At 38.7% G+C, this 19,348-nt stretch overlaps 2 protein-coding genes across 2 annotated transcripts; one reads left to right on the forward strand and one right to left on the reverse strand.

Annotated features, from left to right (window-relative positions):
* The first annotated feature begins 517 nt into the window (after positions 1–517).
* LOC103945271 (interferon-related developmental regulator 1) lies at positions 518–3,949 on the forward strand. The gene is made up of 13 exons (XM_009355818.3): positions 518–761; positions 1,090–1,261; positions 1,385–1,465; positions 1,578–1,660; positions 1,750–1,865; positions 1,981–2,091; positions 2,191–2,300; positions 2,489–2,798; positions 2,875–2,952; positions 3,048–3,098; positions 3,230–3,319; positions 3,442–3,519; positions 3,621–3,949. The coding sequence occupies exons 1-13, from the start codon at positions 752–754 to the stop codon at positions 3,666–3,668; spliced, it is 1,338 nt and encodes a 445-aa protein (XP_009354093.2). The 5' UTR covers positions 518–751; the 3' UTR covers positions 3,669–3,949.
* An 810-nt stretch (positions 3,950–4,759) lies between these two features.
* Positions 4,760–16,855, reverse strand: LOC103945275. Its single transcript, XM_048580155.1, is given in 19 exon segments — positions 4,760–6,296; positions 6,401–6,819; positions 7,010–7,107; positions 7,519–7,584; positions 7,871–7,984; positions 8,078–8,172; positions 8,592–8,639; positions 8,642–8,652; positions 8,747–8,807; positions 8,810–8,905; positions 9,029–9,521; positions 11,289–11,486; positions 11,933–11,980; positions 12,077–12,158; positions 12,261–12,915; positions 13,019–14,173; positions 14,285–14,552; positions 15,229–15,968; positions 16,389–16,855. Coding segments are annotated over 19 exon segments (6,273 nt in total). The 5' UTR covers positions 16,690–16,855; the 3' UTR covers positions 4,760–4,971.
* Between the last annotated feature and the right edge of the window lie 2,493 nt (positions 16,856–19,348).

Consider the following 19,348-nt stretch of genomic DNA (forward strand, 5'->3'; position numbering starts at 1 on the left):
GAGATGTGCTATCTACACACATTTTTTTACTTCTCACACACCATTTGTTAATTTCTGTTCGTTGATCTTCTTCAATTCATCTAATCTGACGGTCGAAAACCAAAAAGATGTGAGAGAAGTAAAAAGGGATGTGATATCTGTCAAAAAAAAAAAAAAAAAACTAGAAACAAACACCTCCTTTGTTCAGTCACGTGTCTCTTTTAAAATCCACGTGCCACACGTGCTGCACTTTTCTAGCCGCCTCCTGGCGGTCTACCACTCTCCCAAACTCGCGCGTCTGGCCGACATCGCCGACTCCGTACTACATAATATTCCAATACTCTTATAACAAAGCACGTCAAACCCAACGGCTCACAGCCCGCCACGTCATAACCCACACGACTCCGCGCGCCAGCGTGCCACATGTTGGCACCGAATATTCGATGCCACCAAATGTTCCACATTTCGATTTCCCCCAAATTTTGATTTCTCAAAAGAAAGAGGAAGCCCCTTCTCTAATTTTTGCCCCAAATCAGGAAACCCTAATTCCATTAATGGCTGAATTGGTCTCTCGATTTTCTGAATCGCAGTTTTTTCTCGACTCCGACCAATTCAATTTCGTCGATCTCGTCAGATTTTCTTCTCTTCGGCAGCGCTCTCCTCCACCTTCTTCTTCTCAGATTTTCAGTCGCCCTTGTAACTTTTTTTGACAGAGAAAGCGTGCTAGGGATTCAGAAAGTATAGTAGGGACCCCCCCATACGACTCACAGTTATGGGGAAACGTAAGCCTTTCATCCCTTTAGACTTTTCAATTGGATAATTTTGTTCATTAGGGTTTTCTTAATTCTGCTAATGCTGATGTTTCAATTCGCTAGTTTTAATTGTAATTTGCTTGTTTTATTGCTTTAGATCCCAATTTTGCAAGCAATTTATTACTTTTTTGTTGGTTGCAATTATTGCAACAAGTTTTGGTTTTGCTGATTTTAATGTTTGTTTGAGCTCATACTACATTTGGGTTTTTGATTGTCTCCTAAAAAAGGAGGAGAAATTAGTATATAAGAATTGTGGAATTTTCGGTGTTGAGGTTGTTGTGGATTTTGGCATTTGCAGGTAGTTCTCAGCGCAAGAATGCTGCAATGATGGATAGTGATGATGATAATAGTAGCGTGAGTTCAACGTCGACTACGCGCTCCGATCATGTTTCGGTGTCTGTCAATGAAGATATGCATGTGGATAAGAATAGTTTACTTGACCAAGCCGTAGATGCTTTGTATGAGAAGAGGTATTCTCTCTTTTAATAATCATATTATGTAATGATAGTAATAATACTCATACAAAAGTGCGAAGAAGCTCGTTTTATTGTTGCCCATTTTGCTTACTAAATTTATACTTTGTGTATGTGAAGGGGTTCCACAAGAGAAAAGGCTTTGTCAGCAATTATTGACGCGTTTAATAGTAACATGCAACATCAGTTTGTGGAAAAGAAGTAAGCAACTGCATTTGATTATGTTCACTTATGCTCTTAGGACCCAGAATGCCTTAGTTCTTACCGATTGTATTTTGCATTGATTCTCATGAACTTATTTGGTGTTCATCAGGTTTGCCACTTTATTGCATCAGTGTCTGAATTGCATCAAAAAGGGTTCGTCCAAAGAGATATGTTTGGCGTCTCATGTGATCGGTTAGGTCTTAACTCCTTTTTTGGCCCATTCGTATACTTCTCCCCCAAGTATCAAAATCAGGTTTTAATCTTTTCGTGTGTGCTTGTAGGACTATTGGCTTTGACTGTTGGATGTGGAGACAATGCTCATGAAATACTGGAAGAATCACTACCTGTGATTTCACAGGCTTTCAAATCTGGATCTGAAGTCTCAAAGACATCAGCGGTAGCTACGATATCATACTTCTTTAGGCTTTAGCTTCATATGATTTCTGGTTGTTGGACATATCATGATATTGAACCTGTTTTCCTTTAACACAGAATTTGTTTTCTAATTGCAGTTACTGGAGTGTTTAGCTATTATCACTTTTGTTGGTGGTAGTGATCCAGAGCAAACAGAAAAGTCAATGCAAATTATGTGGCAAGTAGTTCATCCAAAACAAAGTTCCAATGTAAGTAAGCGAATGCCGTATTTATCTATTTTTATTTTGTGTGCCAGCTAAAGGTGCTGTTTCACTATTTGACTGTTGTCTATTCCACAACTTTTGCAGGTAATTGCAGTCAAACTCTCAGCAGCTGCAATAACCACCATGGTGTCTGCGTGGTCCTTTCTTTTGACAACTGTAGATGGGTGGAATCTTAATTTTAAAGATTGGCAAGAGTGAGTAAAATATTGATCACTGATGCATTTCATTGCTTTGCTTTTCTTTCATTTGATAAGGATTTGTCTGCTTGGTAATGTGTGATTCAAACCACATCCCGTTTATGTATTAAGACTTTGGCTGCGACCAGTTTGATGCAACAACCTTGTGGAATAACTCCCCCATCATTTTCTGGCCAATAATGCAGGTCCATAACATACTTATCTAGCCTGCTAGATAAGGATGACCGGTCTATGCGTATAGCCGCTGGTGAAGCTTTGGCATTAATTTTTGAGATTGGAAGTTTAGAAAAGTTCTCTGCTGGAGCTAATACTTCAAGTGATGCCTCAACTGAAGAAGGAAATAAACCTCGGGAATTTGTACATATACAAGGACTGAAATCAAAGATTATTAATCAAGCCAGAAACCTCTCAGCTGAGGCAGGTGGAAAAAGTTCTGCTAAAAAAGATCTTAGCAATCAGCGGAACACGTTCCGGGATATCTTGGAATATTTTGAGGTATATTAGACCATTGTGATTAAAATGGATACTTAATTATATTGATCCTGTATACTGATCTTATTCATCAATGTAGGATGGTTATTCTCCTGAAATTTCAATAAAGATTGGTGGTGAATCATTACACACATCAACGTGGTTGCAGATGATACAGGTCCTCTTATCCTCCTCCTCCTGTTTTCGTTTCAAATTTTTGTTTGGTTAGATAGTTTCAAGTCATTAAACTGTTACGGTTCTAAACCATCGCAGTTGAACTTTTTGAAGCGTTTTCTTGGAGGAGGTTTTATCAAGCACATGCAGGTTGCTTTGCTTACCCTGCGATATGATTTCTTCGTCATTTTATTGGATAAATTTGTATCTATTTTTAATCATGGCACTATAATTCATCTTTAATTAGGCAAAGGCTAAATTAATACAATTTTCTGAAACAGGAAAATGAACTCCTCCAGGATGTTCTTGGCTTCAATCCAAAGAAAAAGAATCTATCTGATTCCGAACATCGTCTATCTGGAGGTGAAAAGGTTTGTTCTTACAACTACTCCAATTGATTTCATTAGTTTGATATTCCATAGGTCTGCAGCAGGTGTTCTTTTGTTGGTAGGTAATTCTCTGGTCATTCATTAATATTGTTTCTTCGTTACAGAGGATGTTTAGGTCACCGAACTCGGTTCAAAGCAAAGCAAGGACCCAGCTGCTTAACAAGCAGCGAATGTTATCTGAGGTATGCTTGCGAACGCTTGCTTCAACGTGTTCAGGGTAAACATGCTGGCTCTTCAACTATACTTTGCTTCTTACCTTTTTACTGTCTTTATGCGTTCGCAGGGTAAAAATATCGGCCGCTTTGCAGCGAACATGGGGGACGATGTGTAAAAATCGATGCGCCTATCTTTTCGGCTTTGCACTACTTTTGGTCCCCAGGCTGGATTTTTTGGGTTTGCAACCATCTTGTTTCATCTCTAGTCATGAGTCTCATGACGTTAGTGGTGAGTTCAAACCATTTGCTACTCTGGAAAATTTCAATGAAAACTTGAAATGGTTGGATAAGGCTATATCTGTCATTTTCTGCTCTGGAAAATTTCAATGAAGAATTTTATCTTGTATTTTAAATTTGCTACAAATGGATTATAATTTTGACCAATGCGCTGCTAAAATCTTCAAAACTTTGTCATAAGATTATTATTATTATTTTTTTATTTTTTTACAAACGGTATTTACACTTGCAATAATGTGGCTGACTCGTCAAAAGATTTATTTTCGTGGAAACTTTTGTCACATCTGACGACCTTAAAATACAAGTAGGGCAAGTGTTTGACCGAACGTAACTTCGTTCCGACTAAGTTTTGTGTCCTGCTAAAAATTTTATGAACATTTCTTGGGGCCTCAGCCTCCATGAAAATAATCTGTGAAAGCTCCACGCATTGTTTTAGATCAATTTATATTTGAAAACTTTAACGAAAAACTTTTGGTACTGTTCATTTTAACGAAAAATCATGTTTTTACACTAAAAATTCAATTGTGGTAATATTCACTTTATCTTTTATTTTTGTCCTTATCATCAAAACTCAAAGTTTTCAAGCTTTTTTCATTAGTTTTTCTTTTATATTTTCCATTTGAATATTGAGCGACCTAGACGTGAAGCGTTATTGACCAACAGTAAAAAGACGTGAAGTGTGTCAGTTGGTTAGAGTGCGTGGCCCTTAAACACAAGGTCAAAGGTTCGAACCCGTCTTCAAGCGTTTTCTTGTTTCTTTTATTACATGTTAGGCCAATTATTTCCATCCAGACCAATTTTTTTTCTTATTTGAGTTTTTACCAAAGCCAGTTTGAACTTTGGTGGATTCTTTTACCAGTAGAGTGGAAATTCATTTAGTACTATGGTTTATCCGCTTATTAAGTTCGATTCTAATGGATGACAAACTTTGATACTAAATATTAAGTTAGACTCTAAAAAAATTTCATACTTATCACAACTCTAATCCAGTGTCGGGGTCTTCACTTGATTAATGCATATGAAACCATAGTGATCGATTAATCGATGTAACTGTGATTTAATCAAATGACAAGTTAGCAAGCAACCAAAATTTACAGTGACCCAAAACTCTCGATAGATCTCATGCTTGAAACCGTTCCCTAAACAAAAAAACGGGGGAGATGTCGTTGTTACTCTGTATACCTAGAAGCCACCTAAACCAGAAAAGTGCTTATTCATGGCCCGGTCCTTCCTGAAATTGTTTCTCCCACCTCCTCCTCTGCCTCCTCTCCTTCCCCCCCTTCCCCTTTGATTTCCTGCATTCTCTCCGTCTTCACCTTCGGCATTATCGTTGTGTTTATTATCTTGCTCCTCATTGGACTCCCTTTGTCTTCCTCCCCTCCGTCCTTTGCCCCTAGCATTCCCAACAAACTCACCTTCGGCATTATCGTTGTGTTTGGTATCTTGCTCCTCATTGGACTCCCTTTGTCTTCCTCCCCTCCGTCCTCTGCCCCTAGCATTCCCAACAAACCCTCTCCCTCTCCCATCCATCTGACCTCTCTCTTCGGCTTGAGAATTGTCAAATTGTTTGTCTTGCTCCTCCGAGTATTCTGTCAGCTTCTTAACCGCGCCTAGAGGAAGATTGCCACCACGGCCAAGGCCATGAATAACTTCTCGTTGTGCTTCAGTAATTAATGATGCTTCCCCAGCATTTGCAACTGCAACCGAACCTGCAACTTTGTAACTATAATTCTTACCATCCTTGACATAATATTGGGGCTTCTTTCTGGAGCCCCATTTGGAACTAGCTGCATCCTGAGATGAACTTCCAGTTTGTGTTTCCCACGGCCTACCCGTATTCGAGCTGCTTTTTTCACTAAATATCTCACTTTCCCCCACTCCTGAATCCGCAACACTCAGACCCAGATCATCAAAAGAGTCATCATACTCATCGTCATACTCAAACTGTGAAATAAGAGTAGCAGTGTTTGCAACGTATTTCTCATTTCTGTCATCCAGGGTATCCGTATCAGGCACGTCTGCTTTAGACTTCCTAACAAACCTTCCTTGTGATGAGGAGGATGAAACCGAAGGGGCACCATTTTGTTTATCCCTCACAACAACTGCTGTACTAGTGGCGGGTGGTGCTGTAAGCTCACCTAGTTTTCCTTTCCCTTTATCATTCCTACCAACAGTCGCAGTCTTGGGTGCTGGCATCGTCTCTAATGATATATCCAAGGACTGCAGATCTTCATGAAGAGTTCCCTCAAGAATCCTCTGAATAACTTCCTCAGGATTCTGGTTATAGGCTTCAAGACAAGCAGCTAAGAAACCTTTTCCATAATCAGGGAACAGGTCCTTTATTTGACTGATTTGCGACTCCACAATTGCAACATCTTCATCTATCTGCACCTTCTTGTTTGTCAAAGCGGCTGTCGTACTGGGCTGCTCCTTAACTATGAGTTTCTGAGTAGACATAAGTATTCCATATACATACCCCAGCTGCTCATCATCCATGATTATCCATCCTGCATGAACAAAGCCAACTAAATATGAATTTGCTTCTTCAAGCATATTATATTAAACGAGCTTGTACAAGTACAATATACTGTAATAGCATGTAATAGCTCACCACTATTTTGTAAATTCTCCATTTTGCTCATAATGTTGAAGTTCTTTTCAATATTTTGAAGAAATGTTTGCCTATTCTGGTTCTCCTGAGCACATACGGAAATTCCATTAATCTCTCTTAAAGTTTGAACCAGTATATCTGATCTAATGAAAAGATCCTCCACTTTGGCTGGAAACATCTGCGCAGCAGCTGGAATGGGGAGGTTATCTTTGAAGGCCTCATCACTTAGATAGCACAAATCCAATAGTTTCCAACCGAATCTGACAATTCTCTTTGATAACATCTTCAAACTTAAAGCAATATTAGACACCATTTTATCTTCTCCATCTGCTGAAATTATTTGAAATCCACGCTGCAAAGATGGAAGTAATGAATCATGCAACCTTGCTAGAGTGCTTAGTAATGCCTCGTTCCCATGACTGCATAGAAAGAGAGAGCAATATATACTATTTCATTATTGAAACTTTTGACAGCATTATTGCTAAAAAAACATGATTTACCAAACGAGCAGGTTTCACTAAAAAGACTCCTAGACAATGACCAAAACATGCTGGTGAAATTCTCCATCAGATACTCAGCTTAGAAAAGCCAAGCCCATAGGAAAGATACCTGATTTCAACAGGGCACAACAAGAAGACAGCAGATGGTTCATATGCAGTTAAGAAAGCATCCATGGATACAACTGCATCGTTGATGAAGTCCATAACCTACCAAGAAAGGAGAAAATTCTCAAATAGAGTATCATAAGCATGTCAACATCCTCATGTCTTGTAAAAGTTGAAGCAGAAAACAGCAATGGTCCACTTGAAACATCATAGATCCAACCCGTAGAAGAAAACGAAAGGGGTCACTTGAATTCCTTATGAAAAGAATTTCCTTAGCTGTATTTGTAGCAAAAAATTGGTTAATAAAGCTTCCATATATAATATCCCCCATTGTTCTAAAAATTTAATTTAATTTTGTACAGCATGTAGCAGAACAAATCCAATATAAAACCCACTATTACTCTAAATCTCTTTAAAGAATTAATTCAAATTGCCACTAAGTACTGAAACGGAGTAGAGAAAGGAATCAGTTGTACTAATAAGTTCAGTCAATAAGAAGAGAAAGCAACTCACTTCCAATAAATCAGCAAGAAGGCGGCTGGATCCATGTTCTCCAGTGTTTCCAGAGGAAAAAAGGGTCTGCACATGATATCGGGAGTGCTTATAAATCCTTCCAGTAAAAACTAATTAAAATAGTATTGAAGATACATAACTAGTAAGACTTAACCATTGTTCGTTAGGCAGAAAAGTTCGATCAACATTATTTATGCGACAAATGAGTTTCATTGTTATTTTACTAAGCTTCCTCGAGTACATATCAAGACTGATGACTGTAGAAACCCACTTTCGCATCCTTATTAAACAGGATGAACGGAACAAAAGGTGGAATCAGTCACTTTTGATTTTAAAAGATTTGAGGGCATACCTCCAAGGCTGAGCTGCTACGTTGGTGCATTGTTTGCACAATGCTAAGGAAATGTGATGCTACTGCAGTCAAATTGTCACGTATCCTAGTATGAGCTTTTACTGCATTGCCAACCTGAAAAACATAATAACAAAGAATGACTGAGTGAGTGAGTGACCGAGAGTGCAATTGGAGAGGGCACTAGGCTGATATTTATGAAATTCCTACCAGCACTCTGGTCAAATCTTCATTTTCATGGCCATATATAGCACATATGTCTAACAGCTTAGGCAAGTCAAGCAACTTCTTCTCCTGCAAAAGAACTACATGTGGAATTAGTGAACAACTGTTATTACGATACAATATTAAACAAAAAAGAGAATCCTAAACGTATTTTCTCCAATGAGATGTATTCAACTCGAATACAAATATAGGACATAGATGCAGACTTTCACTGAGACCTAAAAGCACCTAACAAACTCTAATATGGAAGCAAAAGTCATCTCATCTATGGATACGGTATATGATTTGTAACGAACTACTATCAGTTACCACACTGCACAAATTTTGGAGAAAAAGAAGAAAGCATATGATTTCATGAAGGAAAATGACATAAAGTAATGCAAATAATATCCAAAATCTTTAAGGGTTACACTAATCATGTTCTAACAAAACAGATTATCTTGACCACCAAACTTTATGAAAAACAATTTACAGAGAAAAGCATATCTATAGAACACACCTTCATGGTCTTGTGGACTGAGACTATCAGCAAGACGAGCGCCAGGATCCTATTAGAAGATCTGCATTACGATGACAGAGAAAGTGAATATGAAAAGCGATAATAACAACGCAATAACAGAATATGACGCTATACAGCTGCAACCTCAGACTTACATTCGATATAATACCATAAACACACGGCGGCTCAATTCAAACTCCCCAACAATGACCCCGCCACCAATTCGTTGGCGCCGCGATGAGGGAAATCATACCACCTACTCCTAAACTGAAGAAAGCTATCCAGAAATTCATGCAACGATGTATCACTAGCCACTGACAACAATGGGGGCAGCAGCAACACAAAAACAGTGAAAATATTAACAACAAATTGAATATTCAGTGTGAAGTTTCCAGCTTTTGCAGGTCAAGATGAAAATGTCATAGCAGTTATTGTACCTTGTCGCCAAAACTCCTTAGGGTTTAACTTCAGCAGGCAGGAGAGCTCTCTGTTAAGAAGATCCACCACTCTCTGCGACTCCAGGGCGTCCAATCCGCCTTCGTCGGCGCCGAGCCCAGCCGCCACCGCCTCATCCTGGGGCAAGTAACTTACGAAATTGCCACCCTGAGCTCGGCTCGGCACCCACTCACCTTTGTCTCCCATCCGAACCCTGCTCCCCGACGGCGGCACCAAAGCAGCGGTGGAAGTTTCGGCATTGGATTGCTGCTTGGATAGGGATTGCCGGAGAGAGGTAGAGAGCGTGGGATTGGGATTGGGATTGATATTGGGCTCTCGAGCGATTGGATTGTTCTGGTCTGGATTCTTAGGGACGAAGACCTTTTGGGGTTTTGGGACACCCTTGCTTCCGGCGGTTCGGGGGTGAGAGTTTCGGTTCCACATGTTCTCCCTCGCACTGAGTCCGATCGGATTTCGATTGAGGGCAAGTGAGACTCAGAGGGAGAAGAAAAGACGGTGTGTCGAACGGAAACCAAAGAACTGGGAGGTCGGTGGCGCTTAGTTGCCCCAAATCCTGGTATTTGTAGGCCGGGCGCGGCGGCTTATCTTTTATTTCTTGGCGAACACTCACAAGTCACCAGGCATTGGCAACCATACCGACTATTGACTCTTGACATTTTATTTTATTTATTTTCTAATTTTATATATCATTTAATCCTATCCTACAAGTATTTTTACAACTATTTAAGGGCTCATTCGGAAATGCATTTGAAATGACTGAAAGTGCTTTTAATGAAAATGTTTTTGGGTTATAAAAGTATTGAAAGTGCTTCCTGCAATAAGCTTTAATTATATGCTTCTTGCATGAAGCACTTTAAATATTTTTTGAGAATTCACTTGCATTTTTACTTAAAATTGGTTTTAAAAACATTTTTAGAATACTTCTAACAGGGGGACACATAGTCAATTACATCCAGTAAGATTAAGGGTTGGTCAACAAAGTATTCAACTTTCTTAGAGTCGTGCATAGGGAAGGAATTGATTTTAGATTATACATAGGGAAATCCATGTGCAATGGGTGTCCGTCGGTGGAGAGAGAAAGAAGAATGGCAGAGAGCACCGATTGGTTGAAGGGTTACGTTCATTTGCCCTAAGCAGACTGCCGGTGATAAGTCGGAGGAACGTGAGGATGACGTCAAGTCATCATGCCCCTTATGCCCTCGGCAACACACATAAATCTATTTTCTTCCCTATGAGTTCTAGTCTCAATAAGAATGCTAGTTCTTACTGTTCATATGTTATGATATGAATATACCACACCAATTCATTATGTGCTTCTTGCATGTAACACTTTGAGTGCTTTTAAATGATTTACTTGCATTTTTACTAAAAATTGGATCTAAAAATATTTTCACTAGAAGTGCTCTCAGTCATTTTAAAAGCACTTCAAAACGAGCTCTAAATCTTATAATTTTAATTTCAGTCATTCATAAGAAACGTTTTCACTACTATTGGCAATAAAAAAAAAAAAAAACGTATCTCGTGGTTATACATTTCTAAGTTCTTTTTTCAAGAAGTTTTCGCTAAGAATTTAATAGAGTAAGCAGTAGGAAAGGGAAGGTGATAAAAATTATTTTCCGAGGTTTATGTAATTTTGAGACTTTCAGAGGGGTGAGTCTTTAATAGATGGGATTATTAGTAATCGGACTTTATATCCATTAGATTGGCAAGCAAACAAAATTAGTACTTTCTCAATTCCATCATGACTGTTCATTTCCGTACCAAAAAATAGTCCAGTCGAAGAAAATTACTTACCGAGATCAAAAAACAATGGCAGCATAGCTTCCGAGAAATAATCTTTACACAGCGGTCAGTGATATCTATAATTTTGAACACTAACATTAGAGAAAAGGTTAACATCTTCAGGGAACTAAATTCCACACAAGCTCCACATGCCAGGGCATTTCTATTCTACAAGAGAAAATTCTGTCGATCGGCCTCTGCTGCTAAGCCGAAACAACCCTTAAAACTATAAAGTTTGCTGCGATATGTACCGTGTACAAAAGATAAAAAGAATTATGTCACCGACGATATATAACATTCAAAACTTTCATCATTGCCTTCTTAGAAGAGAAGCAGGAAAGCAAAAACTCAACTAGTTTAGTAAGCATAAAGCATAGTCTCTTCCGATAAGCTATATAGGGCATAAGAAGCACATGTATGCCGAGACTTCCACCCGAATCATAAATTAGAACATCATACCCACTCGAAGTTTGTTTCTTTAGGTAATATTAGAGCAATGAGACAATCTGGTGGACTCGGTGCAATAGAGAGCATAGCACAAGTGTCATCAGACTGTGGAAGTATGAACAGAAGCCTCGCCCATAAGGATTTCACAGCCGGGATCTTGATCACTCCTGAGCAATCCCTCTGCTTCAAGTATGAAACGAAATCCTGAAACTGGAGAACAGAAATGAAAGACTTAATTTATGTGGGAATTCATTGGCAGTTGAAACAGGATAGCGAATTTTGGCTACGCTTATGTGTTGGGGGTAGATAAACATGTACAAATATGAATCTCAAGGATCTTCATTTACAAATCTTGGAATTGCATGAATCTCAGTTTACTTTGGGATGTTTACGAACTTTGGTTTAGACTGGTCTAAACAACTTCAACTTTTGCTTCCATGTCTACAAATCTTAGAATATTTACGTGTAAGACGTTTACAAGACATAACTAATGTAATCTCTAACAAACATGCTCTGGAAGCGTTTTCATGGTTAACAGTTCATCTTTTTCCTAGTCCAGATAAACAATGCTATCACTTTATCAAGGGGCAGCATAGCTGCCATCCCAAGAGAGAGGCTACAGAACTACAGGACCAATGCAAAAGAGGATAACTTACGCCTTTGTGGTCGCCTGCAGAAGCTGGGATCAATCTGCATACCTCCCTCTGCATCACAAGTAAAAGAAAAGACAATAAATATAAATAAATTTTGGAAATGAATGACAGATACCGAGTTCAGGATAGTAATATTAATGGACTTACTTTATGTGGTGGGGTGCTAGTAAATGTTGACTTCACATGCCGAAAATCTGTACGCTTGGTCATGTCTAACTTAGCAGGCCATCTGAACCAATTAGCCATAAATTAGGAATAGATATTTAGTTTATACTCAAAAAACCCTTAATGAGATTTCAGAAAGGAAACTGGTGAAAAGAAAAGAACTTACTCTATAGGTTCAGAAATGGCATTCAAATATTTGCATATATCTGAATCCACCCTATGTGCATAAACAGTACAGTAATGAACACCACTTTTGCATAACATTCCCTGCCACTGATACTGAGAGCATTGTCCAGAACCTTCCACACCAGATGATTCTGGAACAGGTGGAGGAGGTGAATGGGGAGGAGGAGGAACAAAAGGCGGCTGCGACTGAGGCAGAGGTGGTGGAGATGGGGGCACTGGAGGTGGCATTTCGGGTAAAGGAGGTGGTTGAGATGATAGCGGTGGTGGAACTATCGGTACTGAAAACATTTGGTCAAATTGCTGTGCTGGAGTTCCCTGTATTTGTGCAAGTGGAGTCACAGAAGCAGGAATGAAGGGAGCTACAATAGCATTCCCATGAAAATTGTTGGGCATTACACCTGGTGAGATTGGGTTCAAAGGAGGATTATGATTTACACCCCGTGGATCCCACGAACTTGGAGGGGGGTAAACAGGCCGTATAAATGGAGATGAGTGAATTTGGAGTGGAGGTGGGACACAGGGTCCCTGTGTTGGCACAGGAACACAAGGAATGCTCCCTGGTGCGGAATGCAGCTCCATTCCAGGTTTTGCATACATCCACTTTTGTTCAGCAGCACGAGAAACAGCATGACTACCTATAGTAAAACCATTCAATATACAATTCATTTAGTATCAAAGGACAGAAAAGGAATGAGAAGGAGGCTAATTTCAAATAAATTTCTACCAAAAGTATTTCACCTTGTGAAGGATCCACAGGTGAGTTATTGTCATAACCATCAAGCTTTGGGGTGCCAGATTCAAGCATCTCCGTAGAGCCAGTAGCTCTCTTTGACTGAAATAAATATCCACTCTGTACAGTATTCCCCTGATTCTCGGACGTTACTCTAGGGGATGCAAGCTCCATGGGGTGGCTCTCATGATTTACTGAAAATGGTGCAGCAACATGACTACTGGGCATGTTTCCAGGGGTGCTGCTTCTTATGTCAATATGAGTAGGGGTAGGTGCAGATCTTGCACCATCAGTTTGGGATATTACGACATTAGCTGGCCCTGCACCATATGGTGGCCTGTGGTTACTCCTTTCCTTGCGATGTTGTCTGAGATGTGCCATTACCGCAGCAGCTTCTTCAGGAGTATCAAATTCCATCAGTAACGCACCTTCATTGCTAAGATCAGTGACCATGTAAGGACCCTTGTAAATCACTTTTCTTGATTCATGCAGAGTCTCATCCTTGGCCCATTGACTTAATATATTTCCAACATAAACATGGCAACTAGAACCAACTGCAATGCCATTCATGGTACCTCTAGTTCCCAGTCCTATATCCATAAACTTCACGTGCCAAGGAAAATGTCCGCGCATATATTCCCGAGCCTTTATGGCATCCACAATGTTTCTGTACTCTACCAAGGCAAACCCTTTGAGTGGGAAGAAAATAAATTGTTCTACTGCACCAAACCTCTCTAACTGAAACCTTACATGAGCTTCAGACACATCAGATCCTGAAAAGCCCAGCCAGAGCTGTTTAGAGGCGGAGAAAATATCCATGGCTCCAATATCCCCATCCGAATACCAAACACTTTGAGTTGTTGTGGAAGTATATGGTGACACCAAATGAGGTCTAGGAGATTCAAAAGAACTATTTACACCACCACTTAAAGATCTCATGAGAGGTGAGCCAAAATCCATTGCATCTTGATTCTTGTCAAGATGACCATGTTTTCTCCCATCAAATGAATTACTCCTGAAATTTAGTGGAGATCTTGTGACAGGTGAAAGAACCTGGTGGTTCATTAGGTCCCTTGGCACAGAAGACCTGCCATGTGACATATCTCCATGCTCCCTAATCTCAGAGTTTGTGGACCTTGTTCCCCAGCTCTCCTGATTGGAACCTGAAAGAGTAGTTTCAAGAGGGATTATAGAGCTGTAGGGTTTCAGATGTTGACCTGAAACTCTGTCAGAATAAAAAACATGATAGGATCCATTATTAGTTCTTAACTTACTATCTTTTCCATACAGTTCACTACAGGCCTCATGTTGGTTAGAGAACCTAGGAACCAGATATGCTCGTTCAATAAATCTGGATGGATCAGAATCATCCTCATCACTATCCACTTGATCATCTCCCACATCCATTCGCCCTAAAAATGAATTAAATACATCTTCCAAAGAAGATCTAATATCATTAAAAACTTTGGAAGACGATGATTTACATAACTTTTTATACTTTGAGAACATCCAACTTTGCAATGACAGATCTTGGCTAAGAACCTGCATACGTTAAAAAAAAAAAAAAAAAGGAAAAGAAAACCAAAAAAGGCCCCAGGGCAAGAGATAGTCAGCAATATCAGAAAAGGAATAATTATAATTAAACAAATCACTACACAAAAGGAAAACACAAATTTTCATCTTCAAACCAAATACTTGAGAAAATTCAACTTATTTCTACCAATCAGTCAGAAGTACAAGGATAACCATTTTAGGAATGTAAAAGATCCCCATTTAGTGGTGTCTGCCCCAAATTACTGCATCTCCTCTACATATGTGTTGGTTTAACATTTCATTGGCAATAGTACCTAAATTTCTAGAACTTAGTCAACTCAACAATCATTTTCCTAAAGAAATTTGTTGCATTCAACTGAAGCTGAGTTGCAATTCCAAAACAGATGGTACAGAAGGATGCATGTGATGCATCATGCATATCAATACGCTTACTATCATACCCTACTATTACATATGATCTGTTTTTGTTATACAAACAATATATGGCGTAAAATTTTTCCAAATTCTGTTATAAAAAACAATGGTGAGCAACTGATATTTTCTCCACTATCTTGAAAATATTAGGATTTACAAGTACACTATCAGAAATCAATAGCAAATTGGTACAACAATCAGAATTGACAATGACATTACATATAAAGCATGGGAAGCTCAAAAGAATTACCAGTCCTAACAAGCAGCTCTCTGAAACTGTTGATGCATCCCCACAGACATGATTGCCATCTGATGCTACCTGCTCAGAGCTAACCTTGCAGCCTCTGGTGCTAGATTCAGTATAACCTGTACTTGATTTAGATTCATCACCATTTTTACCAAAAGGATAGCCACCATCATTATCAAGCCTGCTTGTCATTTGCCTTAGAAAATACTGCCCTTTCAGAACTCCATCCGATGCACCGGATTTAAAGAGTTCAAACCAGGCTGCGAGTAATTTTTGTGGATAACTAAAGAGAATCCATATTAAACTGAGAGCGCATAACTTGGATAATTTAATAGGTGAAGATTCATTTTCATCTAAAACCTTTTGCTTTAGCTCAGAAAAATTCTGAGAGGAATCTTGTATTCTCACAGTTTCTTTCCCAACAATAAGAAAGACATCCTTTCCCTCACAGGAGGATATGAAGAAGGTGAGCACATTCTGGAAAACTGCAGAGCAAATCCCCCGAATGACGGATGATGTTGGCGCCACTGAAGATGCAGTGTAGCAAATATCAGCTAGACCAAGAACACAAGATTTAGCAGTCTGAAATGCAACACCATCAGCATCCTCTCCTCTCTTTATTACTGCCATGCTCCAGTTATACATATTGATAACAACTTTCCCTGCAGCTTCAAGGGCAGTTGGACATTTTGAAGCATACCGAGGAATGAGATCAGCAACAATGCGTTGTACACTCGTACAACCTGTGAAGTTTAGACTGAGGATTACCACATTGAAGATAAAAAATTTATAATCTACACCCTAAAGTATGAATGTTACTAATGAGGGTTCGAACGAACAACCTCGTTCATTGCAAAGCATTCTCTTTTCCATTCACTAATTCAATTTTACGGGCAAAGTACAATTCAACTAGCAGCATAAAGTTGTTGAACACATAATCAGCACCTACTTTATCTGCGCAACATTCCGATAATACCTACTCGATCTCATGTAATGCAAATTTACATAGAACCCGAAAAAGAAACCCTAATCATGAATTTTTCTTTGATTCTTCACTAAAGTTTACACAACGAGAACAATCATTACATACTACTTGCTCTTCACATGAGAAAAAATATATAAATCGAAACCAACAGGGGCAAAAGAGTAAAAGCAACACCGACCTCTGGAAGCAGTGATGAGAGAGAGATAAGCTTGCTCGAGCTCCGGCGTGAGAGCAGAGTCATTCTTCGAAAGGCAAAACTTGATCCGCTTGTAGCAATCGTATACACTTCGAATCTCGTCTCTGTGTCTCCGTTTCTTCATAATCTCCTCCTGAGACAGAGATTGTGGAGCGCCCGCGCTCCGCGGCGGGGCTAGGGTTTGTAGTGGTGGCGGTGGTTGTAATAATGGCGGCGATGGCGGCAGTTCTGGTTGGGATTCGTGCAGCTTCCGCTTCTTCGGAGGTTGCTCTCCCGAGTCCATGGCCGGCGAGAGAGAGGGAGGACGGTGGCTCGCTGAGATTCTGGTGAAAAAGCGATGGTGGCCGGCGGTCCAGTGCAGGAGTCGATGTCGATGTGGGCGCAAGATTAGGAACTAGTTCTAATCAGCGAGAAGGGACCCACCGTTTGTGAAACCGTTGGATGTACGCGCGGAGAATTTGTGGGTCACACAATAACTATTACCGTTTATTTGTACAAGGAGGTCCTTCAATTTAGAGTTATTTGTGGATTTTCTCCGAATTGTAAGTAGATGTCAAGTTTTTCCGACTTCTAATTAAAAATTCAATTTAAATTCATTTTGTATATCTTAATTTTTTATTAACCGACCTCTTTCAAAAGAAAAGAAATAAGAACCAGTATCTCAGAAACAAAATTAAGATAAATTTATTTATTTATTTTTCCTATTGCGGTTTTAATTATAGGGAAACAAAAATTAATGAGCTTTTGTTTTTTATTTTTGAATGATTACTCAATCTAATTAGACGTTAAAAATATATCATTGCTTAACATGGGAAAAACTTTTTCCATGAGTGGATTATAAATTTCTTATGAGTGCTAATTGCCAATTTTCCTCGTTAACTTTAATTTTAGCCTATTGTCTTTCTGAACCTTTTATAATTGGCTAACTTTTTCTTGAACTTTTATATTTGACCAATTTTCTTCTTAAACTTTTATTTTAGCCGATTACCCTCTTAAATTTTTATAATGGACAATTTAGATTTTGAAAATTTTCATCCATCTGGTCACGTGCACGACACATGACAATGTCTGAGGACATACATAAAGGTAATTTTATTCCTTAATGTGACAACAAATTGTTTTTTTTTCTTCTTCTTTTCTGCTAATTCACTCCATACACTTTTTGTTTGACTTTTATCCCTAAAGTGGACAACTATCAATCTTCCCTATAATCTTGTTTTTTCAACAACACTGGGGTTGTGATGTCATGTCATTAGCCTTCATTGTGACTTGATTCACATGATGCCTTGGTTCACTTATTTCAATTCAAGACCCAAATTCACATAAAAAATTAATTACTTATCTCCACAAATTCATTACTAGAAACTGGCTAATTATAAACGTTCAGGGGTAATCAGCTACAATCAAAGTTCAAGAGGAAAATTGGTCAATTATAAACCTTATTATGATTTGATTCAATCTGATTCCTAAATTTTAACGAAAATTGAAAATATTGTTTCTGATCCGATTCTTCCGTAAAACACTCCTAAATGAGAGAGAGGAAGATGTCAAAAGAAAGATTGTAAGGGGGGTAGTCTAAGGAAAATTAAATCATGTGTTGGAACCAAATTTGCGCACCACCGTGAAGGGAGGAGATGCACAAACTCGGCTACTTGTAAAACAATAAACAAACCATAAAGTAACCTTCACACCGTTAGGGTGCCGGTCTTCGACTGTCAAGTTGGTAAGCAATAATCGCGTCTAGGGAGGGGACTCAAGCAGTGGTTAGATAATAAAGTATGCGATAATCGTGTTACCCATGATGAACCTCAGAAGGGTACCAATCGAGAGAGAGTCCTTTTAGGATATAGAATTCGTACTAAATCGAGAGAATCCCAGATGATTTCTAGAATTAGATATTAGGAGTGTGGTTACTTGCAGCATATGCCAAATCCCTAGATTGTAGGAATCTCTAAGAATATAGAAAACCTGACTGATTCCATATGATTAGTTTCTGTATCTTGCGGAGCAAGAATGGTCAATCTCAGTGAAGTCGACAGACTTCACCCACTTATCCAGAATAGGGTGACGATGGCATCGTTCATTCGTCTAGCAGCTATGTGATAAAGGCTATTGAGTCCTTGACCAGCCTTATGAGGTACTTGTATTTCCATCCATTTTACTCTGACCCTGAAAAATTGTGGTCTTAGAATATGCACAACCATGTGAATTATTCGGCCAAACACACAATTCCTAAGCTATTATATTTGGAGAATGGCATAAATAGAAGGTATTCATTGTCACAATCGTGTTCTGAGTTAATAATACAATGTTATTTATAAATTTTTCTCCACATAATATCATACTATTAGACTAAAATACTACGCAGTGATGAACTTGTTTCAAGAATACAACGTTATTTACTAGCTTATGTCCTCATGTAGTCACTCAGGGTCGGTCTTGAGAATTTGGGGGCCCTAGGAGAATTTTCGAAATTGGGCCCTAATATTCTCTGATTTCTAGTTCTTTGTACATTGATATGTATAAGAAAGAATTCGTTAAATACATAAATATTCTATTTCCACATCCAATAGCATTAAAAATTAATATAAAAAGAAGATAAATATTACAAACATTACTTAAACATTAAACGTCTCATGTTTTTAGACTCAAATGTACTAAATATTTGTAGTCAAGAGTCTAAGATTGAGAGTGAAGAACAATAAAACTTGATTGATGAGTATAATAAATTCAACAACGCCAATTGTTTCTTTTGTGTTTCTCATAGGGAGATTGGGAAGTTGAAAGAAAAAAGGATTGCAAAGGGACTTGAGTTTTATAACTTTATATGCATTTGGACAGATGGATTAGGAGTTGGACAGATGGATTGGCAATAAATTTTTGAAAAGTAAGAAAAATTTAGTGACTAAAAAAGGCAGTGTTTTGAACTCAACACTCCAAAG

The sequence above is a fragment of a genome, unplaced genomic scaffold, assembly GCF_019419815.1.
Source record: "Pyrus x bretschneideri cultivar Hongxiangsu unplaced genomic scaffold, Pyrus_bretschneideri_v1 Contig15, whole genome shotgun sequence".
In the NCBI taxonomy this organism is placed as follows: domain Eukaryota; kingdom Viridiplantae; phylum Streptophyta; class Magnoliopsida; order Rosales; family Rosaceae; genus Pyrus; species Pyrus x bretschneideri.